This window comes from Anticarsia gemmatalis, chromosome 12, assembly GCF_050436995.1.
Source record: "Anticarsia gemmatalis isolate Benzon Research Colony breed Stoneville strain chromosome 12, ilAntGemm2 primary, whole genome shotgun sequence".
Lineage (NCBI taxonomy): Eukaryota > Metazoa > Arthropoda > Insecta > Lepidoptera > Erebidae > Anticarsia > Anticarsia gemmatalis.
This window is the reverse complement of record NC_134756.1, coordinates 1,472,014-1,498,831: the sequence shown is the minus strand read 5'-3', so window position 1 is coordinate 1,498,831 and position 26,818 is coordinate 1,472,014. Positions and strand designations below refer to the sequence as shown.

Below are 26,818 nucleotides of genomic sequence, written 5' to 3'. Positions count from 1 at the left end.
AAAAAGCACAAAAATTAGAAAAGGTAAATGAGTTTTAACGCTATTGAATAGATAAACTACCGCTAAATGTAATTAGAAACCGGGGGTTAGTCAATTTGTTCTGAGATGGTGGTTATTTTTGTTTAATAGTTTATAAGTATGTTTAATAGTGATTTTGGTATTTGGCTTCTGCTGGTTGATTTTGAATAAATTTGGGAAAGTGTAAGTGTAGTAAGTGAGTGAAACCTGATATGAACATTAATTTGAGACAGGTATTGTACAAGATTCGTGGACTGTCATTCAGGATTTAATCAAATGGTGAACGAAATTATGGTAACGCTAATAAGTAATAAAGATATTTTATGATTATTGGCAAGCGTTTGTTAAAAACTAATAATAAAAATAGAAGGCTAAAAGATGAAATGAGGGACAAATTTTAAAATGCATTAGTTTTATGTTTTTTAATCTTGCATTAAAATAGTTTCGATGCGAGAAAACTGACGAACCAAACATTCTTTCGAACTAAATTTATTTCATTTTTCGAATTTCTTTTCTTCTCTCATTTAACTGTTGTAATAATATATTACATTCTTTTTCAATATAACATTTTCTATCACCTTTTCTCCATGACTTTGAACTAAGATCCCTTCACATCGCTTTAATGAGCATGTAATTAATCTAAAAATATAACCCTTGCGTGTTCATGCGATTTCTTGGGTCAATGAGCATTTAGTTTATATATTTACGATACGTGAGCGTGTACGGGCCACGGCACATGTATGTAATTAAGCGTGCCGTGGCGTAAGCTCAGTGTGTTTTAATGTCAGGTTAATATCACATGTTTATGAAAGAAATATTTTATTGTTGGATTTTATGTTGCTTTTTTATTATGTTTGTATGTAAGGGACGTTTTGTGTAATAAGTTCGGATGTCTGTGATTTGATGATAGTCCTTGGAAAACATATTAAATTAATAAAATCCACTGATTTTCCGCTGCTGTGCAAGGGTCTCTTCAAATACCGGAATCAGGGAGGCGATAAGCCAACTGCGGGTTGGACTTTGCATCCATTCAAAAACTGTTGAAAGGAGTTCTCAGACATGCAAGGTTTTTGTTCTGAGTACATTTAGCGGTGGTTTATCTACGTTTTTTTTGTATAAGTTTTAACGATAAACTACCGCTAAATGTACCTCAGACACCGGGGGTAGATGCTTCAGGGATTATATGGGCTAGCTAAAAAACTTTATATTATTATTCCCATATCTATTTTACGAAGATCCAGTAGCATGATGCAAAAATCCAAAACAAATTGTTTGATTTTAATAACTTGTGTTATTTTCGTAACCGTTGATTTAGTAGTCGATTTTTTAATAAAGTTCAGAAGGATTAACCTTTTCTTTAAAAAATACACATTTTGTGGCATTTAAAAGGTTTTATTTAAAATCTCGCTGTTTTAGAGGTAAGCGCGTTCAAATAAATAAACAAAATGCTCTTTAGCTTTATAATACTTACTATTTAAATGCTAAAAGACAGGATATTATTTACCGTACTGTGTCGGTGAGATTACGAATTCTACATCCGTTGATAGTAATTAAATCATTGCAAATAATAATGTAACGATTTAAAATAAAAAATATATCACTAATCGCTGCCTTTACACTCAAAGTTGAATTAAGTACTCATATATTACACCGCCATTGATGGGACGAGTCTATTACCATTTACTTAGGCTACTGTTGAAAATAGAATAATAAGCCCTCTGACCCAGAAATTACACTCAAGACCCCGTGATTGGTACACCTAGACCATTATTTATTGTTAACAAAAACCTTGTATAAATGTCATAGTACGAGAAAGCATTTGACGTATGGCTATAATCTCGTTAACTATCTAATAAGTAAATTATTATTTTTAACCAAGTCCATTAAGAAGAAGAGTATTCAATTTGTTTGTCTCGTAAGTACCTACCTAGTAAGTCGAAAAATTCTAAACAAGCGCAAACAGAAACAACTTAGTAAATTCTTAACACATTTATTTAAAGATGAGTGGTACCACAATGCGCTTCGGACCGTAATCCCTCTGGATATAAAGTCCGATTCTCAAATTGAGTGTAAGTGTATCAGTGCTTTTCAAACGTCATATATTGCAAGGCTTTTGTCGATGAAAACTGAATTTAATATCGAATCGGGAACGGAAGAAATCTCAACTGCGAGATATTTCATTTACTGCAAAATGTTATAAGAATTCTGTATTAAACCTAGTTATAGATATACAACGAGATTTTTCTCACTCGATATTATTGAATAGCGAGCTTTTGACATTTAAAATGCGGTACATGAGATAGTTCTTGCGGAATACGATAGAGGCACTGATCTGATTTTCATAAAAGATTTGTTGATAGCTATATTGATAGGCAAGTGGGGATGAAAATCAAAAATTCAATTAAGTAATATATTTTAAGACTATTTTTTAACTTTGCTTGTTTGACGAAAGTGTATACCAATGGTGCAAAGAATGGTATAAGACATCACTCTTTTCAGACCGCAGTAGTCAGAAGCCAGTTGTTGCTGCTGATTTGAAATTAAATATTTCAAAATTCAAAACGTTACTACGTTTATTTGACATAAAAATATAATACTACTTTTAAAACGATAGAAACACCCGTCAATAAATCCATTCAAATTAAAATCGCTGACATACATGCACATACGTATAACACATACAAATGCCAGCTGACTAAACACATCCATCTGATTGGAGAGTAAGTGAAGCATGCCTCATGCCTCATGCCTCATGCCGCTAATTTGAGGCATGATCTCCAAGATTTGCGAACCACTGAATATGTCTACACGATATTTGATGATTTAATGTGATTTTGCTTGTCTTCAAGGTGTTAAGGCTTGCTTGAATGGATTTGAACAGAGCCTTTAGGTTTGAGGACGTGTTTTGTTGATTAATTGTCAAGGTAAAGGAAAATGTGGTTGCTTATATATGTTACTGTAAAAGCCCGGACTGTGGTCAATCCTAAGATTTTCCGGTTAAACCTAAGATTTACCAACTCTCAACGGTAAAAGTCCGAATAACTCTATTATTTCGAACTTTTACCCCTATTCACTTGGTAAATCTTAGGATATACCTCAAGGGCAGGTAAATGTAGCTAATATAAAATAATTTAATAGTTATAAAGAAGGAGTTTTCGGCAAACCGACATGGGTAGGTTAGGTTAGAAGGCTGAGGTGGGAGCGAGCGAAGCGAAGCTCCCACCTCAGCCTTCGTGGTTATTTTTTTTTAAACCACCCAGAAGGAGGAGCCCCGCGAAGCGGGGCTCCGGCGACATTTTCAAACTCTCATTATAATTATGTTACGGCATATAATTATATCCCTAGCAATATCATTATATTACGGCTCAAACACATTACAATATGACTTTATCAACTTTTACCGTGTCATTATGTAAATCCTAAGATTTGCCAATTAAATGGTGGTAAAAGTTCGAAATAAAAGAACGTTCGGACTTTTACCATTGAGAGTTGGTAAATCTTAGGTTTTACCGGAAAATCTTAGGATTTACCACAGTTCGGGCTTTTACAGTAACATATACATTTCATATTCTGCCTGCTTCGGGAAAAATAAGCTGAGCCTTAACTTAGCATTTAAGACTAACATGTATTTTAATGGAAATAAATATATTTTATCTTTTCAGATAGTTAAGAGAGACGTTTCAAAAAAATCATTATTTTGTTATAATATATCGTAGCGTTTATCTTAACTATAAAAATAATAGTTATTACATGAGTAATTCTTTTTTAGATAAAAATATCTCTGAAGAACCTACTAGGATAAATAAAGACACCTAAGACACTAGTATATTCTGGCCAGTCATAGTAAAACTAACAAACAAACTAAAAAAGTATCATTGAATCACAAATGCCATTTGAAGGAAGGAATGGATGATACGATCTTATGAATTAGACTTTCAGATTGCTATACTGTTTTAATACACCAATAGGGGTCTAGTTAGTTAACAACATAAGCAACAACTTTTGTTCTTAAAAAAAACCTTAATTTAAATGAAGGAAAAAAAAACATTATTTCTACCGCTGTTCATCATTTCTTCGATTTTATTAATAACCCTGTATTTTTTTTGTTGTTTCTGGTATCGCAAAAAGACATGTCATCCATACAAGCAAAATGGTTTCAAAAACCTACAAGAACCACAAAACCATTTCCACACTTTTCAAAATCAAGAGAAAAATCTGGTTTCGTTCGTCTACCATCTAATTTACTTTTAAATTTTATTCAGTGCAATCAAATTTGAGCGCAGAATCTCGGCTACAAAGTTTGAAAGTATTTGATTATACGTTTTTATTCATTTTGGCCGGTGCAGTGGCCACAATTCAGATTTGAATGCCTTCCTCAAATTAACATTCATGAAAGACTGTTTATTCTCATTTTTATTTTATGATTTAGTATTTGAGGAACGTTTTTAAATAACATTTTGCGTGTTTTGAAGGTTGAAATAGATAAAAGTGTAGCAGCTTTTGCTGTAGGAGTTGTTTTTTAAAAGAAAGCATAATGTGTGGCGTTTTCTGGTCTCTGTCTACCTATCTACTGATAGGAATATTATGTAATGTATGTATATGAATGTATGTATAATCTATCTATCTTTAATATGTCTATCTCTCGTTTGAATCGCTTCATACTGCCAAATTTTGTCTAAAATTGGTTTGGTTGATTGAGATTGCCAGAGCAATAGTCCAACTTAAAAAGAATAAAAAAATAAATTAACCCATTATTGTCCCACTGCTGGGCAAGGGTATCCTCCCGTAATGAGGGAGGGGCTAGGCCTTACTATACTTACTTATTTCTAAAAGCAATGAGCCACACATCAATTGCTGAAAACGTTTCACTATGCGAAAGTTAAAGGAACTTCCGAAAGAGGACGCTGATTACTTTGCGTATTATTTAACTTGTAGAGTTTACGTCATTACTTTTAAACTATTGTCTTCACCAGCTAAGGAAGATCTACGTCTACTATCAAATCATACACGACCTACCTATGAGTCATTGTCTTATCACCTCTTATCTCACCCGCAGATAGTGTACATAAAATATTTGTATTGGAACCACTAATCGTTGTTTATACAGTTCCATGATATTTCCGTGTCGCTGATAATATTCGCAATGTTTATATAAAATGCTTTTGTTGATATTATTTTAGACTTTAAATTGGATTATAATACAAAAAAACTAAATTGAATCACTGCATCCGTTCGGGAGATATGATGCCACAGACACGTCAAACTTATAACACACTTCTCTTTGCGTCGGGAGTTAAAAATGACAGCGATGGCCGCGTAAAGAGCAACGAGCTTCTACTATAGTACACACCAAGGAACTTTTTGTATCTGAATGTAGCAGCCGTTAGAAAGAAGGAAAGACATGAATACAGGAGAAGTTTGCGAGTGACGGAAGGGTAGGACATCGTCAAATTAAATACAGACGCGATTGTCAAAGTTACAGATACCGCCAGTTCGAAAGATAAGGCTCATGAAAAGAGCCAACAAGAAATTTTGTAGCGCGATTGTTTAAGAGTATCGGCAACCGGTTAGCTATAAAGTAATTTTATATAAAAGTCGGATCAGTACATTTTAAATGTCAGAATCCCGGTGCACTATAGTACCGTCTGTGGAAAATCGCGCTACAGATCACGTTTTAGAGCAAGTGAATCTCATCATCCTACTAATATTATAAATGCGAAAGTTTGTGAGTATGTATGGATGTTTGTTACTCTTTCACGCAAAAACTACTGAACTGATTACGATGAAATTTGGTATATAGGTAGCTGAAGACCCAAAATAACACATAGGCTTTTTATGTCGAAGATCCCGAGCGATCGGGATTTGCACGTGAAGGGTTTCTACGCGGACGTAGTCGCGGGCGGCCTCTAGTTTATAATTTACCTATAAATTAGCTAGTAACTAACTAATTAATCTATAAGTAACTTTTACGAAAATCACGGGTGCCCAACTCTAGAAAATTGCGTTTTTTAAATATAAATCCATCGTTGTAACTATATTACACAATTTGTTTTAAATGTTCGCCTCAAGTAACGTTTAACAGATATTTTTGAAGCGTATAATAAACAACTGATATGTTTGTTTTCAACTAATCAGGAAATAATATAAAGCTGGTAGATTTTTATAAATAGCAAGATTGTTTGTACTTTTAGATTGCGGATACATTTTGGTAGAAACGAATGATTTTCCCTTCATGAAGTGACGAGCGCTCTTCTATATTTAAGGCAATTTCCGTATTAAGAATATTTCATACGAAGGGTTTGTAGTGAGAAGAAGGTACCTAAGTGTAAATTACTGACATAAACGGTTGATTGCTGAAAAGTTGGTCATCATGAAACTAATTAATAGCGGTGTAAAAACAGTTTAGTATTCTGTAAATTTCATTAATTATTGTATGTAACAGTGTAATAGAATTCACAGCTGACAAGTATTTCAATGTTGATCAGTCTTTCAGAAACCCTAGTCAGTTAAATTATTTATTATTCAGAAAACTAAGTTTAAATCTTCTGTTTTGGAGGTTTCTTACAATCATACAAACAGAGCGAATGGTTAATGATCACGATATAATTTCACTTAGAATCTTGGTGATCATTTTAATCAATGCATCACAGACTGCTATCTTTTATCAATGTATGTTACTCCATAAGTACTTGTTTCTTGCATTGCATACAGCATTTACTATTGAACAACTAAAATGGGTTTATGAGTTTCGTTTCCTCTGTGCACAAGAATAGTCGGGACCATTACTGCGGTGTCGCAAGTTTGGATCGTGAGTTATGAATTCAATTGATCGGGATGCTTTGGTTATGTAATGTTGCGGCTAGATGGCGTGAGTGTGATTTAACTTTTAGGTTAGCGATATTGATTTATTTGTTTTTTGGTTTATTTCTGATTTTGCTGTCGCTTCGAAACTGTTGTATTAAAGTAAATTTAAAAAGTAAAAAGTATATTTTAGTGTGACTTTTTATGTGCGCGTACGCCGTACGTACGAGTGCGAAAAACGAAACTCATTATTTTATTGCTTAACTTTGATTGTGCGTTTGTTGTTTCCTGTTCAAATACTTACTTTTATGTTACTAACGATATTCAAAGCTATATTGCAATAATCATATCAATCAACATAATGACGTGATGGACGATCTCTATAATCCCTAACTTCCCGGTCTATCTACACTAAAAGCTAGATCGCAGTCTTTCAATCTTAGTGTTTGTTAAAATAGATTACCTGTTTAACGGCTAATTGATTTACAATTAACTCTTTTTCTATATAAATCAATGACATTACAAGTTTAACGAGCGTTTTATTGACTTTCCGTGAGAAAATTCAAACCTGATTGATATAACTTCAATTGCATTCCGAAAACTCGATTGGTTCTTTTCAACTTCTTTTATAGGAAATATACAAGGTTTTTCAAAAAATATCTGTGAAATATCAGGGGAATTCTTGAGAAACGGTCCATATTTAATTGCTTGAATTAATGTATAATAGAATACGGGAATTAACGCGAACACGCATTTTACCTTAAAATGCCTAACGTTTCGGCGCAGGTTGCACTCGCCGTGGTCCCAGGCAGATTCTATAATTATAGTTATCGACTGAAAAAAGTGACCGTGAGTTTGTTAGTTTTTCTTTCTAGCTAAGGGGGTTTACCTTGTCTAAACAGATTGGTAAAATGTCCGTGATATTCTATTTTTCGAACGGAATAAAATATCTGGCAGAAAACTAGGTGATAATAAAATCAAATTATTTCAATGTTGGGTTCCTAAAACGAGTTTAGGACCGAATCTTCATTAATTTCTTACTTGTTAGTGACGTTTAAATGTAATGGCGTCGTGAAAAATGAAAAAATAATATGCTATGATAGTTTTTTTTTACCTGTAATGCATAGATTAAGTCCCCAACCCGCACTTAGCCAGCGTGGTGGACTCAAGGCCTAACCCCTCCCACATTACGGGAGGAGACCCTTGCCCAGCAGTGGGACATTAATGAGTTCAATTTAAAATGCATAGATTAAGTTCTATGTGTAGTTTAAACGTAGCAATTCATAGCATACAAAACATAGGGCTTAAGTCTATCCTGTACAACAGTATAAGATATATGAAACCAATGCTTTGTCGTTTGAACCCTCAACAATACGTTAGAAAGTAAATTAAAAATGGAGTCACGTTTCAGTAAATATTATGTAATTTTTCCCGACATGAATTTCTGTTCCTTAATTGTTTATCCCATGGAGTCGAGAGAGATAATTATATCTATATTTCGTTCATTAAGTTTCAGACCCCATGTAATAAGGGTCGAACCTTTTACCAAATAAGGAACTTTGTTTTAGTCTTATTATGTTAATTGGATGTGGTTTAAAAATGTTGAACATTCTAGTATTTCAAATTCAAATCATTCATTCAGTTAGGTCAACAGGCGTTGTGTACTGAATTTACTATCTAGCACGGAAAGGAGGTAGAACCTTATGAAAAGAACTAGCAAGAACGGCCATCGCCAAATGATTAACAATGCAGTTGATACCCTCGGATTGCAGTAGTCAAAGATTTGGACTACTGTTTGATCGACTATCCGAAGATATTGTTTGGCTTATATAGACTCAACCATATTATGATCCACGGGCGAACTTAAGTCCTCTACATACATATGTGCTGTTATACCCGAAGGTGTAGGAAGAGGTGTATGAAATACACCCGCGTTTCCTCACGAACAATGTTAGTCCCATATGTCTTAGTGGGCTAGCCTGTTACCATACATCGGGCACGATACTTACTATTGAGATTGTTCTTATATGAATTAGAAAATACCAATAACTAAGTACGAATGAAACCCAAAACCACATGATCAGCTGTCTCAGTCAGATAAGTTTCCTTCCAGACCGAAAAGGGCCTCTATAGCCTTTAAGCCACCTAACTAAAGATTCAGTTGATTTTCTTTTCCTTTACACTCAGTATTTAGCTAAGTATGCAATACCTCAAATATATTCAATTACAACGTGTCAACATACTAGCAAAAACGTTAGTGGAAAAAGGTCTTAAGTTTAAATGAATATAGTGATACTTAAGTCATTCTTGCATTGGAAATATTGCACTATCTTTGGCTCATTATACGCTTACTAGTAAACAATCAACATAATTATATACTATGTATGTACGTTTATGTGACACGTCAAGTGTTTATATACTAGTTTTACGTATGACTTCGCACGCATTTTGTACCTAGTATTAATTATTTCGCATTTTGAACGTAGGTAATATTCGCATTTTTTTAATGCGGGCGTTCAGCGTTGTCTCTAAAGAATTTAAAAAAAAATTAGTTATTTTCTGATTTCTCATAAAGTGCGTTTTCCTACTACTAACAAGCTGCTATTGTCAATTTTTATACGGTACCTCTTTCTTTTTAAAGTCGGTTAACATCTGATCAACGCAGCTAGATATATTGTATACCTATAGAGTTATAGAGTCTCCTCCTATTTTTACAGTTGGTTTAAGACTGATCAATACCCGTGAAAGGTGCCCTGGGAACTAATCTTTAAGTACATTTTAAAACTCAAACTACTCGATAATAAAAACAGTATTTAATCGTGTTACTGGTTTATTAAACTGCGGTTAACATGAAAAAGAATAGACAAATGTGTATTAAATACGTTTTCCGTTATCAATTAGTTTAACTGCATATTTATCCGTTAGTGACGAAACAGGATATACATAAAAAGTAAATAGGTACAGTAATTAGCAAAGCTGAGTCTCTAATTACTAAAATAGACTAGTTATTCCTCATTCAGGTTATTTTAAATCCTTTTCAGCGTTCCGTACCTAGAAGTAAAAACGGAACCCTATTACTAAGCCTCCGCTGTCTGTCTGTTCGTTCGTCTGTCACCAGGCTGTTTCTTATAAACCTTAATAGCTAGGAAGCTGAAAATTTCGCAAATTATGTATTTTCGTTGACGCTATAACCACAAATACTATATATTAAAAAACATTAAGGGTGGTCTCCATACAATAATCGTGTTTTTTCGTTTTTTTTGCTCAATATTAATTTTCTATTATAGATGATGGTACGGAACTCTTAGTGCGCGAGTTCGACTCGTACTTGGCCGGTTTTTTCCATTAATACTTGTACAGCAGGTTCAAAAAAAGGCTTTAAAGATAGTATAATTTGCATCTAAGTACAATGTAGGTACATAGATACAGGTTTCCATGCATTACCTGCCTATTTTTTTATTTCATCACGATTGTTAGAAAGACCTTTTTTTTTCTTTATCACGTTTTAAACTTGTTTCATGTAATATTTACTTGTTTATTTGTATGGGGTTGTCTTTGTAACTACTGAACCGATTTTTATGATTATTTTACAGGTAAAAAGCTGAATTATCTTGCATTTAAAAGAAATACTTATTGTTTATCCCGGAAAATTGGGTTGATTATGGGCAAAAATTAAATTAGAAAGTACCTGTCAATAGATATAAGTACCCACATAAATGTGTCGTTATGCAACCAGTCTTAAGGTTATCAAATGGATTAGTACCTAAATAATAAGAAAATAAAAATAATTCGAAGAATAGATACCTTAAATACAAAATGTCCATAGTTTATAGACATCCTCGAAGACCTTATATAGATGCTATATACGTCTACATATAACCATAAAGGTGAAGAGTTTAAAAATACGTGATATTTTACAAATTTGTTTCTGGCCAGGTGTTTCGAAATGTTATCTTAGCGATCTAAAATTTGATGCAAAAGAAAACATTAGCCTTGATTTAGCTCTTTCAAAAGTCATAGTAAATATGCCAAATGTTATGTATACACAGATATTGATATGAAAAGCAGGATAATGTATTGTATATTGCTCTAAATGCCTAACGTTATTGTTACAGTTATAAATGGTATAATTAGCTCTCGTTAAAATATTGTATTTTACATTGAAATGAATCGACCAACGATCACACGGCATTGTTAAATTCATTGTCGCTTGCTGCCATTACAAATATCGTGAGGAATGTAATATTTCATACCAATCACTTCTATATTTAGCTACGTACATACTTTTTCATGTACTCAGTATATACTCTGTGGTTTAATTGTTTATGCTAGGCATTTCTGTCAACATTTCGAAAATCGAAACACACGATCGATCCTTGGCAACTGTCAAAATTTTGACAGCTAACCAGCGCTCCCCAACCTTTTGTTACAACGATTACGACCATTTAATTTTCTAAGAACAAACACGTTTTGTTTACGCCCATGCCCGTGCCTCACCTAAATACACACCAGACTAAATAGAGAACTGTTTAGACAAAGAAATCCTTCAGTTTCATTGGAATTTTAAGTGTAATTCAGACAGTGAGGCACTCGCTATAAGACACCATTACAAAAGTGCAATAAAAACTAACGATCCACCGTCCGATCGCAACTATCCATCAACAAACAGACAGACAAACAAACCCTGTATGGATTGAACCTATTAACAGCGCATTGAATTGTCGAAACGTGACAGCTTAAAAGATTATCGCCATACTAACCTTATTGATGTGTTAATCCAGTGGCGGCGGGGGTCGTCACACACAATAACAAGTGTTCGAGTTGGATAGCGTCGGATGGAGTATTTATTTGATTTAGGTGAGGTTTTTTGTGTTATCACGCGCCCGCGTTTTTGCGCGCTTCGCGGTTAGAGACGGTGCCGCCGCGGAGCGCTGTCGCGGACTGTGGCGGCGAGCGCGGCTGTGTGGCTGGACGGCCGGCGGCGAGCGCCGAGCGCATGCGCGCCGACCAAGGTCATGCGCGAGAATACCGCTTGACGCTTGTGTACGGCCGCCGTGTTTACACACCAGCTATGACCACTACAAATACCGCCGCCACCATTGCGCATAAAGTCCCCGCGATGTTTGAACTGCACGATTTATGAGGCGCAGTGTATAGCAACAGATGATTTATGTCACGCAGATGAAGAATTCTCCCACGGCCCAAGTTATCAGCGAGGCTGGGAGGCGACGGTGTAATCACCACGCCCACCACGGTGAACCACCGCTCGTAGAGCCCCACGAGTGTGGGACTGATAACGCAATGCACAATGTTTCACACTTAAATAAACAAACAAACAATATAAGTACATGTATGTCGGTCAGGTAATTATAAAAGGTGCATGAATACGACATGACGCAAGTATTAGACAAACTTGTTCTCAAATATTTGTCTTTGATGGGATTATAGTCCAATTTCAACTACCGAAAACAAAATAAATAGCCTGTTACTGTTTATCAGAACGATATTTAGTTACTACAACTAACCAAGCCATCTAATATTTACATTATAAATTAGCAACAGTCGTGACGAAACACTCGGCTGTCATGTGTTTATTCAAATAAGCCAATAAAAATAGAATATTAATACTATTTACGTAATGTTCATTGTCAATAATTTAAACACTGTCGACTTGAGTAAATAATTGCAATAAGTATGGCATTGTATGATAGAACCACGTGGTTTGCCGGCTTCGGGGTCAAGAGTTCATATAAAATTATCGGATAAATGTATTGTAAGATAAAGACAGCAACAGCGTAAGTGAGAAAGATAGAGTTATCCTTATCTGGCGAATATTGATAGTTTTTTATATAGGAACATCGTTTAAACTAATAATTGTGGGACTAATAAAATTTAACTTGAATATACGAGTATGTATTTATTTTATAAGAGAATGCTTGAGTTTGTATTATTGAAATACCCATCTAAAGACACCTTATCATTGAAAAGGAACTGCATTTAAAAAAACAATAATAATAACAAAATAAACTTTTAATAAAACAGGTTTACAACAACTAATAAATACTTGCCGATTAGCAATTTAAAACAACTTTAACAAAAACTAAAAATAAAAAAGGCTCATAGATAAACTTGATCTTTTATATAAAAATCACGTTATTTATGGTTGCATGTTAAGAATAGAAAATAAATTACTTATAAATATCTTTGCTTGACCGAAACCGGAACTTTGGATGATGAACTTTGACACACAATTTTTTAGAAATGACGTCACTTCACACTAAAGAAATGAGTATCACATTACTACTACATGATTAGAAAATATATATATATATATATATAATCTAACATACAACAAGAATATAATACTCTCTTATTTCATAAAAACAAAAAGGAAAACTTGATATTTTTTAACTAAATTTAACCAAAAAAATAAATAAACCACTCTAGATTTTAATACATAAGTTAACTTTATAATACATAGGTTTTTTTACTCTTATAATTTAATACAAATGATTGTTAACACAGCCTGAAATCAGTCTCATTTTATGAGAAAACAAAAACCTTAATTGCATAAAATTTAGCCAAAAAAATACTGCAAAAATGCATACTTAATTGTTATGTAATTAACAAAATCATAGAAATCGAAAAAGACTAACAAAACCACTCTAACAACATGATTACATAATGCTAATCTAATTAACATGTAAAAAATCTACAACAAAATAATAAAAAACGATCTTTAAGACCAAGAACTATTTAGGGAAATCCACTACAAATACTACCTTATTAATATGATGTAAGGATGAGTACAGATAAATCTATGTTTTGAGTCTTTCAATAAAGCTTTAAACTACCTATGAGTGAAGTAGACAATACTCTGAAAAATCTAAGCTTACACATACAATAATATAGTACGAATCAGTTATCTTTAATGGCCTGAATATAGCAACAGGTAACAAAGCTGAAGGACCCATAGTCGTTACACCTACGTTGCACTACGTACGTACTTTGCTCTGGTCGTATTTGCAACGACTTGCTGCTATATTCTGACAAATAACTTTAACTGACACGTGATATGAGGTAGTGAAAAGTGCCAGCACTACTCCAGCCCCTCAATCATTTTCATCTTTTTCTTCAGCTTCCACCTCAACAGCCTTTTAGCTGGTGGTATAACAGTATCATGTTCATCAGTACAATGTCTTTTCAACTCAGCATACTTTCTAAACCTAGACCCACAAACTAAGCAATCTACAATCACTTTCCTAACATTGTGGACAGTCCATTCATGATCCCATTTCTCTTTTAAACTCTTGAAGTAATCTCTACAGAATCTACACCGAAATTTATTATTTGCTTCTTTAACGTGAGAGGATTTGATATGCTTGTTCAACATGGACTCAAAATGGAAGACCTTATCGCAGTACTGACACTGCAATGGGCGATTCTTATTGTGATATTCCATGTGTTGTGTTATCATCTTTTTAGAGTTGAATTTCCTTTGGCAAATATCACATTGGAAATACGTGGTTCCGTGGATTTTTTTGTGCTTAGAGAAATTACTGGAATCGCTAAAAGATTTGTCGCAGAAGGTGCATTTGTAGAGAGTAAGTTTTGCATGTTCACGTAAATGTGCTTTGTACCTGTCTATCTTTGTGAAGACTTTCTCTTGGCATATTTCACAGCGGATGTTCAGGACGCCGAATTTGTTGACAGGGTTCTTCGCTAATGTACTCCTGATGACGTGTTCGATCAGATGACGTTTCAGGTCCCCTATGCGGTCGAATTTCTTGAGGCAGACGTCGCAAGTCTGGAAAATGATAAGGTTACATAAGGTATACAATTTTACACATTTTGGTTTGACTGAAGAATAAGCATCAAGGCATATATGCAACTAAGATACTACTTAGTAGGAATTCAACTTTTATTTACAAACATGTAAACTAGGCGTTTGGAGTCAAAAGAGGATCATCACAATACATATCATATGGGAATCGATCCCGCGGCGCTTTAACAAATAGTAGCCTTCGAAATACACTCGCCTTCTACCAAAAATTAAGATGAACAATCGTCTACCTACATGGGTAGTAAAATAACAATAATTAAGTACCTTGTCATATCTCCGTTGCTTCTTATTCTTCTTACCACTACCTCGAAACAGCTTGTTCGACATCACTTTAGCTATAACAGAATCAGCATTCTGCGATTGATCATCTTCACATTTCACTATCTCATCAGACCCCGAGATGTCACTCATCATCTCATTGAAAAGACCTTCAGTAAAGTCCGACTCACTGGACTTCGAAGAATTAGTCGTTTCGTTCTTATGAACCTCTTGATGCGTGGTCAAATCACTCATATTATCAGTAGAAAATGTACAAGACTCACACATATAAACCCCATGCATTTTAGCCGTATGGGAATACAACTCCGGCGCAGTTGAATAAGATTTCACACAATAACTGCAAGGGAACATTCTAGAATGTATCTTACGGTGATTGCGTAGAGTAAATTTTGACGCGAAGACTTTATGGCACTTGTTACATTCTAGATCGGGGTCGCCGTGTCCTAGGCAGTGTTGTTCAAACTTTTCTTGGTTTTTGAGGTGTTTTCCGCAGTCAGTGCACATGTATCGTACATTGCCGGACAAGTCGTATGGGTTGTAGAACCGGTGGCTTCCAACCATGTGTTGTTTGAATGCTGATAGCTGTTCAAAGATCTGCTTGCATTTGTTGCATTGGTACTTCTTTGTACGAGGGTTTGGGGTGGCTGTGTTGGGGTCATCTGAAATGTTAAGTTCAGTCAGTTGATGCAGCTTTTGTAGTTAATAACTGGTTAAATTAATGTGGACTTTTTGTGCCTAGTAGCTTAGAACACCAAAGAACAGAAAAGACAATTGAGAACTGTGTTTTAGGAAGAAATAAAATGTTAAAAGTTTAGTTAGGTAGTAAAGTTTTCTTATTCCAGAATTTCTAGAACAGTCATGCACTGTGGTAGAAGCTTTAAGTTAGAATTTAAATAAATTAATATTGTAAAAGTTTGTATCCTTAAAACATTTTAAGTAACATAAAACTTTAACTTTGTACCCAAAGTAAGGTCAATGCCCTATCATTGCAAAAAACTTTAATCACCTTATGTCTGCAAGATTGAAAACATACTCAATCAATATTATTTTGTTTAAATATGCTTAGAGAATAAAACTGTGTGTTTTATGTCTTAATCAATATTCTTAAGAACCTCTATTTTCATACCAGGTAATTAATATTGAAATCTGAGAACTACATATGGCAACTTCAATAATATTTTTTCTTAATAAGTAGGAGTGTCTCACAGCAGTTAAAGAAAGAAGTACATACATGTCATACATACATACTTACTTACCTACATACAAACACACTAACCCCTGGTTTCTGAGGTACATTTAGCAGTAGATTATTATCTATTCAATAGCATTTAAGCACATATAAACATGAGAGTTTGAATCCATGAACTACCTCTAGATGTGCCTCAGAAACCGGGCATTAAAGTAACTTTTAAGGTAAAGAAACAGATAGACTTACCCACAATAATCTCAGTCTCCGCTTCCCCCGTTCCAGCACACTCCATCATCGGATCATTGATAGCAATATTCTGAATCGTTTGCCCTGACTCCGAGTCATGTCCTAAGAACAATATAGTCTTCTGTTGCCTTGAAACCGACTGTATATCCGTAGACATGAGCTGTTTCAACGCTTCATTGTCCGTCTGTAACCCGACAAACTTCCTTTCCTCCCTAGCTCTAGTTCCCTTCTCATTTATTATCTCTTCGGACAGTTGGGACAGAAATACTCCACATTCAAATTCATCTTCTTCGTACATATTGTAACTATCTGAGTTCTGTACGGGTTCATTGACCTTCTTAATCGTTTTCTGCTCATCACTGATTGGTGAATACCGAATTGCCTCGTTGTAGTTGTATACATTTTGAGTGATGTACGTATTGTGCTGTTCTATAGTTATGTGGTTATCTGGTCCTTCATGAATGGTATAAGATTCTAAAGGTGGAGTTTCACAACGATTGTACACATATGGACTTCTTGCCGGATCTATCCAGACTTGGGAATCATTATAAGCAGGAAAAGTAATCTGATTGGCTTCAGTTAGTATAACAGGAATGTTTTCGTTTGTGGAGTCACTCTTTGGTGTACCGTACCTTATGTTGATGTCATTGCCATCCACAACTTTAACGTTACACAATCCATTGTATATAACTGTTTCGTTACCTTCTGTGTCCGGGGACGTTATATTCAAATGTATGAACACGTTTTCCGACACTTCGCAGTTAGTCTCCAACGGCGTGCAAACTTTAGGTATGAACAATATAGGAAATGGCTCTTCCATGTTCAAATTACAGCTTTCGCCCTCCATTTTTTAAATTTATACCTTAAACAACAAAAGAAACACATTGCGCGTGTACCCATTTGCGTATCTTTGATAAATGTAGGTAAATCAAGAAAAGATTAATGATATAAAAAAGTAAAAATAATAAATGAAGGCGTCTTACCTCGTGCGGCTTTGGTGTCTCATACGAAAAAGAACGGCCGGAGGTAGAAATAACTGGGCAGTTATTTGAAAATATTCGTAACTACCCTCCATTATTGATATTTTATTATATTCTGTATCAATTGCGGGTAAACTTTTTATCACATGTTGTAAACAGACGTTTAAAGGCGTGTAGTAGTTAATATTTCTTTATTTTATGCCAAAATGATGCTATATTTGAATTTAGAAAACTAAAAACAATTAAAAACTTTGTTTCGATCTTTTGGCCGCAGTTTGTTTTGAATTTACTTCACACAGCTGACTTCATAAATGTTATAGTAAAATCGACCTTCACAACATGATATAAGGTATAAATTCGTGTGAAAATATAAGTGTCACAATACATTGTATACTGACATTTAGAAATGCGTTCGGATACACGTAATACAAACCAAATAGTTTGTAAACACATTTATGAATTGGTTGATGAATTAACTGTTTTTAAGTTATGTAATTATTTATAATTATTTATATAATTATTGTTAAGTTAGTTCCTAATTGTAACTATGTACAATTTTGTTATGGTTTTGAGTATGAGAATTTATAATGTGATATGTTTTCTAAATAAAAATAAATTTCATGATTCAACATTTTATTTTTCTATTACAAAATAATACAAATAACAAAATCACCCTTATATATCTAAATAAAACATTTAAACAAGCAACAATTCTATCAAAATATTTAACATAAAAAGTAATTAACAAAATATTATTTTAGTGATGTCTAGCCAAAATGTCTAGAATGTAATGCTTGAAGCCACTAATCCTCACGAACATGTCAGGGGCTCCGATAGCGCAAGGGAAGCCCCACGAGACGATACCAATTTGACTGTGACTGCGCGTGGACACTAGAGCACTACCGGAGTCACCCTGAAAACAAAGATTTGGTTATAAATAATTACTTTTATATGGTTTTGATGCCAGTCATTATACTAGAAAAGCCAACCATTTCAGAAAGTACAGTCTTTCTAAAATGGGGGGCTTCAGAAAGTAGTTACCAAATTGCAAAAATCTATCACTACGTTTTTTTTAATTTACTCATGTTTTTATTAACGGGATATGACGGTTTTAGACAGTCGCTTCAATATTTTTTATATTTTGGTAGTTTGGTATATTTATTTAATGTATTCTTAAAACGATGTCTTAATAAATGCTTAGGTGGGTATCATTTACTTTTTACTACTTACATTGCACATGCCGTGTCCAGGAGAATGGAAGGTGCAGATCTCGACGACAGGGTCGATGTGTGGAGCAGGTCCAGTTTGACTGACTGCTCGGACGCAGGCCTGATGACTGATGGTGTTTACGTGCAGGAGCTGCAGCTGGTATGGGATGATGTCGAAGACCTGGAAGGAAGAAAGAATTTTTTAGCCTAAGTTCAAGCAAAGGATCGGTCACCCATCTACGAATGGGCCGCGATAACGGTTGCTTACTTTCACAGACCAATTCATTATGGTACCTACTTCATTCTTTGTTTGTTCAAAGTATAACATCTTTAAATTGAACTGCGAAACATATTCAGTTAAAATTCTAATAAATATGATAAACAGTTTCAAATATTCAACAAAAACATTTCGGGATATTAAGATTACAGCAATAAAAACGAGTTATGTGTTCAAACCTTCAAATAACACTGGCAGGAAAGAACCCTCGCCTTTTTACGACTTACGAAAGATATGCAGCTGATTACTACTCTATGGTACACTTTATATGGCCGCCATTTTTGCCATTTCCCGCCCTTTAATTTATTTTATGTGCGTATGCCTTGATGAAGGAAAACACAGTATATTAATTGCCTTTTTGTGAGCCAAATTAGTGAGATTACGTTTTAGTTGGGTAAAATACTGTTATTTTGTTTTTGATACCATACAATTTGCTCTGCATTTATTTGTCAAAAACGCCTAGCAAAAAAAAAATAGCAATCAATAGCGTAGGTCTGAACTATTTTTAGCTATGAAATATGTTTAATACACATTTTTTTCTTTATTCTACTTTAATAAATGAATATTAGTACGTTAGATATATTGCTTTAAGTTCAAACAAAGTTATTTTTTTTTACCGGACACGGTAATTGTTAAGCTAGGAACTTTATAACAAAAGACCTGGCATTGAAAATCGGCTTTTATATGATTTTAGTTACTATTAGAACGGGTTCCTTATACTCTATAAGTTTAAGTAAGTATGTTATAGTACTACTTACCCCGAGAAGTCCCCATCCAGTCACATAACAAGGCTCTCCACCTCCAATTATTTCATTCAGATTCAAAGCGAGGGGTGCGACAGTTTTGCCGAAGACCATTGGGCGTTCGGTCACGAGGAAGCCGATATCGTTCTTGATGGTAGCCCAGTCCCATTTGGGGTGGAGGTAGTGGTCTTTGAAGTGAACTGGAGTGCCGGTACTGCTGGTGCGGGTCCAACGGTTTGAGCCTACTACTCCGTGGAAAGAGCTGCAAGGAAACAAGCGATAGCTGTAGTATCAAAAGTAATTTTCGTACAGCAATGTCTTAGTTAAGTCTTTCCTTGTTGTAGGTATTGAAAAATGTTTTTATTTTTAATTTATACTCACTATTTGTTTAAAAAGATTCAATTCACAATTTTTATTTAAGTCATATGATAACCTCGTTTTCAAATAAGTATCCTATTATAATTCCCTACCGGCTATCGAAGCATTTTAAAATATTTTTCATCAATTATTGAATAATTATACCAGTTATATTTAGATCCTATATAAAGATCTTTTCCTTTCTGATCTTCAAGTTGGAAAAACTTGAGTGAGAAGTAGGTAGGTATCAAGAAGAGTCTTAAGAATTTTGTAAATTGCGAACCTTAGGCAACATAAATATTAAAGTAAAAATAAATAACTTACCTCAGTAGTTCTCCCCAAATAACAAATATGTCAATACAATGAGCCGCAGTGAGAATCAGGTGGCGATTCACAATAGAAGCTCCGCAGACGAGGCTGACGAACCCTTCGCCCACCACCAGGGCCACCATGTTCGGGGAGAAGCCTTCGGGAGCCTCCGTACCTCCAACTATCCTGGAGGTAGAGGGCGAGAAGAATTTGGACAGGTCTTCTGATGAACCTTCCAGAGGTACTCCTAGGAGAAAAAAGATTTTTAATGAGACGGTTTAAGATTTTAAACATTTGAATAATTATATTTTCAGGCAATTTGTCAGTTATTGAACAAGGGTTGCGTGAACGAGTAGTTTTTTTTTAAATATTTTATTAGATAAAATATTTATTTCTCTTGGACAGTCTATTCGTGAGTAGTAAATTTGGAATTTGTAAGCTTTTCAAATCGCACTTAGATCTTTAAAGATCACCCCCATCCAGTTTGTAACCGTTTTGATACAGCTTAACTTAAGGATTTCTTTAAAATGTTTGTGTATTTTTGCAAATAATATCTCTAAAGTCTTACCATTGCTAAGAGCGCCGAAGACGAAAACCAGAGAAATGATTTTGAAAAACATTTTGTAGTTTTTGAAGTGTTAGTGTTGAGTTGTTTCAATTGAAACTGATGCCTAATTGTCAAAACCTTTACTATTTATACAAAATAATATTCGAAATGATTCACTTATGTGACTGATAAAATTAGGAAGCTCTTTTTTGACTTTCAAATGAGTCAATTTTGTTGTCTGGTGAAAACACAAGTATTTTGGAAAAAGGTTACTGACATATAGATAAGAATATTTAGGGAATTATGTCTGGGGTGCGATAGCTGAGTGGTCTAAGCATGTACTCTTCACGAGATTGGTCCATGGTACGGGCCCGAGGCAACACATCAATGACTTTTCAAAATTATATGTGTGATAGAAATAAATCATTTGCGCTAAAAGTGAGGTAAACTTTCATCCTTAAGTATTCTTTAATGCGGTTATTGAGGACATACAAATCCGCGCTTGGCCAGTGTGTTGGACTCAAGGCCTAACCCGTGAACTACTTTTGCTGGCAAGAGTTTCCTCCCTCGGAAGGAGACTCTTGCCCAGCATTGGGACTGTCATCTATGGGTAATAAGAGTGGACTTAGGACTAGTTTGAATCTCTTAACTAAGATTTAATGTTCATTTAAGATGCTTTTCAGTCAGTATTTACTATAGCGTGTTCGTTCGCAACTTCTTACCCATCTGAATAAGTGGTATTGTCTGAGTTCGACTACCTGTTCGGGAAAGGATTCTTTTCTAACTCATATTAAATATTCCTTAATAGTGGCCCAGAGTTTTGTAACGTGCCTAATGGTAATAGACTCGCCCTAACTCACCCCCTATTACATGGGACTAACATTGTTAATAGCGAAACGTGCATGTATTCCATATAACTATAACTTCGGAAAAATAAATATCTAAAATTTAGACTGGAGTTAAAACTAACTAAACATTAAGAAATAGGTTAACTTTTAATCAAAAGAGAGTCAGCAGGCGTGTCAACTGACTCACACATTGTTATCTATAAATATGTTTAAATAACCGATTACGAGTACAATTAAACAATCGTGTTAATTATTATTGTGTATCTTTGTCAAGGACAGTGTTACGAGGTAAAGTGTAATGTAATTGTTTTTGTTGTCGGTATGAAGTGCATCAACCGGCACGTTGTCCCCGGTCTGACCTCTTGACCTTTGAAGATAGCGTTTTGGCCACGTTAAAAAGTAGTACAGTCAGCTTCAAAAGTAGCTGATCATACTCAATCTTTTGAAACCCTATATACTGAAGTGTGCACATTATTCCATGGAAAAAACATTTGCTATTGATTGAAATGTTTAATTCTTACTCATTCTACCTGATTTTGATCAGTTATTTATTAAAGTTACGTAACACAGATGTTTTGAAAATATGAAGTTGTTTAGCTACTTTTGGAGCTGACTGTACGTATGTTACTTAGCCGATTTGTCCGGAAAACTGGAATTATGTTTATATTACGATTGTTTTTATTCACCTTCTTTTGATGAAATAAAGTAACAACAAGAGAGTATACTTATTTACTTAATTTGACACTTGACTTGTGCTAGACAATGAGTAGTGGGAAATGCGCTCTAGCTAGTCCAATTCAAATGAGAGCTAACGCAAAATTTCCTTCCGTAATATTCCTTCATTACTAATTACAACAAATATGATTTAATTGCCTTATCGGTCGAACAATATAACAATAATAACGTCCTTCTAGCCAATATCCTGCTACCGGCTAACAGCTGGCCAACGGTGCAGGACTCTGTTTACAGTGTCCAGGTGTGTGCACAATGCACAAGTATAAACTCATAGCCCGGTGGGACTGATAACCGACACGACCAGTGAGAGGCTAGGCTTAGGACCGTCAGCTTTACGTGCTCTCCGAGGCACGGAGGTCTAAAACCCCAACTTACAAACTCCGGAAAATCTCTGAGAATATCTTAGCAAATACTTTTTTGCCCGACCCAGGATTCGAACCCGAGACCTCTTGCGTAGCAGTCGCATACACTACCGACCGCGCCTCACAGGCAGTCCAATATAACAATAGATTAGAAACTACTGTACACAAAGTAGATTTTAGTCTATGGTACAGTCTCAAACGGGAATCGAAATTGATGCACGTGATCCAATAGGAACCATTATTTCCGTGCAAACACGTGCCCGCGCTATCATTATGATCATCAACAATTCGATACTAATTAATTACTAAAACAATCAACATTTTGAAGACGCTCTTATCAGCAATGTCAAAAGAGAGTGCAATAAACCTACATTTGTTATTAATTATTATCACTAATTAATAAGTTCCAAAAATAATTGGAATTCTGAAGGTGAAGGTCAGAGACCTTATTTTGAAAAATTTAAATGCCGCGTTTTGTTTTATCTTCAAATTATCGGTTATGAACTAGAAAATAAAATTTAATATAAAAAGGAAGTGTTTTGATTGATGAATATCATATTACGGAAAAATTTTTGGGTAGTCTTTTTTGTAGAAGTGAAATATGTTTCTTATTATTTGTGTTTCGGTGATAAGTGCTTTAGGTTGTGCAAATGGTATAAATCATTTTTTAAAGTCTTTTTTGCCAAAGTTGTTTATGAACGCATTAACGCAATATGTACCCGCTTCTTAAGTTTATTATGTTGTACTTTTTTTCATTGCACGTTAAAAAGTATCTTTTAATTCATTATTAATTTAACAAAAAGTTGCGTGTTATGAAGTGTTTATATTTGCCTACTTTTCTGTACTCTAAATTTTCAATTTCTTAGTGGCAATATCTTTAAAATCAACTTAATTTAACTACCGTGAAACTAAACAATGACACAATAAGAAAAAGTAATAATTTTTTTTTAAAAGACAACTCACTCCTGCACTATAAATTGCTCTTGTGTCGCGGGGACTTTTACAAACATACTAACAACGAAGACACAGAGTACAACTTGACCCGAAACAATTATTTGTGGATCGCACAAATAATTGGCACCACCGACCTCCCGGCACGTGGTGACCTAACCCCCATTTTTCACCAGGTTTTCCCCACGACTCCAACGGCTACCGCATCATAGGCGGGGAGAACGCTCCGGAAGCCTACTCCCCCCACATGGCCGCTATGATCTTCGGAGAACGCAACCAATTCCTGCTGTGTGGAGGCTCTATTGTAACACTGAGGCTGGTGCTGACCGCCGCACATTGTATTGAAGCTGTCATGCAACCTAATGGACAGCTATTCTCGTAAGTATCTTGGACATGTCTTTGTGCTTTAGCAAGGTGAAATCAAGGTATTTTTGATAGAAAGGTGTACTTAAAGTACCGTATAGTTTTGAACTCATCCCGAACACATATTTTAGAACTGAGTCTTTAAAAGGCAAATCATCGTTTCGTATTGTCACGATGATGATATTTCCGACAAATCTCTGTTGCCACAATATATATAAAATACCAACTGTTCTGCTTCAATAGTGAAATGTTGACACTTATGATAGTGGTTATAATTTCTGAATCTACCACTAGCTTGGAAACTGGGTAGAGCCTTACTCGGTACTTGAGTACCTGTTATATATCAGATTTAACGAATGTATTTCAAATAAATAAACATAACCTTTGCTCATAAGGGATGCAAGCTCTAGAGGGAAATGATTTCGCAAAAAAAAAATATTACACATAGTCACACATGCATATTATTTATTTTCAGAACATTACGAGTAAGAGTAGGCTCCAACAAATGGAACTCAGGAGGAACAGTGATTCCCGTGGTAGACTCCCACATGCATCCCCAATGGGATTCAACCTACATCAAGTACGATGTGGGCGTCTTGGTTCTTCAGAAGAAGGTGACCTTGGGTCCTGATGTGGGACTAGTGTCTCTGGACTATGAGTACGTAGGGGGTGATGAAAGATGTGTCGTCACTGGCTGGGGACGGACTGGACCTCAGATTGAAGATAATGTTGTGGTGAGTTATTTTACTCATATTTCGTTAGAAAAACAGTAGTTGTCACGTGGTAAACATTTGCCTCACGTACGTAATTGATAAAAATTTCAAAATCTACGCATCGTTTCAATCACTTTTAGAAGTTAAGTGTGTCTAAAGTATTAAGTATAAGTCTATTTTTTAGCTCAAATTATTGCTAATAATTGTATAAGAACCTCGATTCTCTACTCTATCAACTACCGACAACCGGCTAGCTATCGAGACATTTTACACAAAAATCTGTTTCGCCCCTACTAGGCTTCTTAAGAACTATTTTCGCAGTACATTTTAAATGTCAATCTCTCGTTATTCGACAGTTCTGACTATAGAGAATTGCGCTACCGATGTGTTATTTAATTTTACACGAAAATTTAGACAAATATTTTTTGAAACAGAATTTTTCATTTCACCACGTATTTAATTAAACAACTTATTAAAATCTTTAATTCCTTCAGAATCTAGCACCAACTCCCGACCGTCTCCAACTGCTCTACGTGAACACACTCACGCACTCACAATGTCAAGAACAGTTGAGACAAGTGGCTGCTAATGAATGGACTCCTCACATACAGAGGGAGGTGGAAATCTGCACCTTCCACTCTCGTGGTCATGGCATGTGTATGGTGAGTGAATAAGAGCGAAATTTCATACAATATGTTATGTAGCCTTGTCTATTTCGTAATTTATCTATGTTTAGCACAACGTCTGAATAAGTATCGGTTAACTATGAATGGAATTCAGACTTTATCAATCGGATAAGTTATCCGAGAGTTGTCCTTCACCGTTTATGGATAAATCACGAATAACTCTGAATGTCTTAATAAATTTTTGAAATGACACCAACCACCGCATGGAAGCTTTACATATACAAAATCTCGCCTTTTTACCCATAGGCGGAGACATGGACCAAAAAACCCTACTAACTATGATCCCTACGAAATTCTTATATCTAGTTGTTATAGAGCAATATTTTTAAATTATCCGAATTTCGTATATCATTCCAAAACAATATATCAATACATCTTATTATACATGAACATTTTAAAATCACCCAAATCTCAAATTCCCTTACAAAAATATTCAGAACCAAACAATCTAGCTTGTTTAACTAGAAAATTGTATCGATTACCTACCTAAGTTGTTTTGTTGGCTTCACGACGGAAGCCAACAAAACTCTTAGAAGTTCGCAGCGACTTCCACAAGGCCACCCCGGCTGATAATACAATTAATATCGAGCTATAACTTTAACTGTCTGTCTGTTAGGAAATATGTTTATGACACGTGATTTGGCAAGTCATGTTTGGATGGAAGTAATTAAGGACGTGTTGTGAAATTATTTCGACAGGGAAAACGATAAAATTAAAAGAACTTTTGTGTATTCAACATTTTTTATGAATTCTTTAACAACGCCTTCCGTTGAACTAACACTCAATAATATGGCTTGCTAAACACATATTCGGTTCGCCATTAATCGGTCTAGTAAAACCGAATATTTGTTTGAAGCCGATCGGCACAAATCGAACAAGTGAGTCGAGTAGGTTTTGTTGTTCGATAAATATTGCTCAATCGAACATGCTGAACCGAATATTGGCTATATATGGCTTGCTACACACAAGCCTTAGGTGTCGTAGAATATTGAAAATATTGTTTGTGATGATTATTTTTATTGCCTATGGATAATTGTCAGATACCTTATCTAATAGATAACGTCACAGCAAATGTACAAAAAGCTAAAATAAAGTCACAGCAACAAAAACTATCAAAATTTCACCTGTTAAGCTATTCCATAGTTATTCAGAAGCCATGAAACAAGCTATAATAATCCTTGTAAATCTGATTCTAGGGTGATTCCGGTAGTGCTCTCATACAAAGGAGTACTGGTAGACAGATTGGCATCGTGTCTTGGGGCTTCGGCTGTGCAGAAGGAGCTCCCGATGTGTTCGTCAGGTTATATGGAGTTAAAGACTTTGTTGAAACATACCTGAAAGTTTACAAAGACTGATTTCGTTT

At 34.9% G+C, this 26,818-nt stretch overlaps 4 protein-coding genes across 5 annotated transcripts in view; 1 reads left to right on the top strand and 3 right to left on the bottom strand.

Moving 5' to 3' along the window:
* norpA (no receptor potential A) overlaps window positions 1-11,786 on the bottom strand; it is a 113,180-nt gene extending 101,394 nt beyond the window's left edge. Inside the window, exon 1 of one of the 2 annotated variants that reach the window (XM_076121112.1) lies at window positions 11,580-11,786. The gene's annotated coding sequence lies outside the window, so the exon portion shown is untranslated. The remainder of the gene's footprint in view (window positions 1-11,579) is intronic. The other variant, XM_076121111.1, reaches the window with a different exon arrangement.
* Window positions 11,787-12,834: 1,048 nt separating this feature from the next.
* Window positions 12,835-17,483, bottom strand: LOC142977308 (uncharacterized). The gene is made up of 4 exons (XM_076121125.1): window positions 17,360-17,483; window positions 16,377-17,238; window positions 14,927-15,600; window positions 12,835-14,626 (listed from the first exon to the last, which is right to left on the bottom strand). Exons 2-4 carry the CDS (start codon window positions 17,221-17,223, stop codon window positions 13,919-13,921), a joined length of 2,229 nt encoding a protein of 742 aa, XP_075977240.1. The 5' UTR covers window positions 17,224-17,238; window positions 17,360-17,483; the 3' UTR covers window positions 12,835-13,918.
* Window positions 17,484-18,113: 630 nt separating this feature from the next.
* Window positions 18,114-20,393, bottom strand: LOC142977368 (chymotrypsin-1-like). Its single transcript, XM_076121247.1, has 4 exons — window positions 20,266-20,393; window positions 19,600-19,846; window positions 18,587-18,745; window positions 18,114-18,269 (listed from the first exon to the last, which is right to left on the bottom strand). The coding sequence occupies exons 1-4, from the start codon at window positions 20,391-20,393 to the stop codon at window positions 18,114-18,116; spliced, it is 690 nt and encodes a 229-aa protein (XP_075977362.1).
* On the top strand, window positions 20,392-26,810 carry LOC142977367 (chymotrypsin-2-like). Its single transcript, XM_076121246.1, has 5 exons — window positions 20,392-20,491; window positions 23,870-24,071; window positions 24,532-24,790; window positions 25,264-25,431; window positions 26,652-26,810. The coding sequence occupies exons 1-5, from the start codon at window positions 20,392-20,394 to the stop codon at window positions 26,808-26,810; spliced, it is 888 nt and encodes a 295-aa protein (XP_075977361.1).
* Window positions 26,811-26,818: the final 8 nt, after the last annotated feature.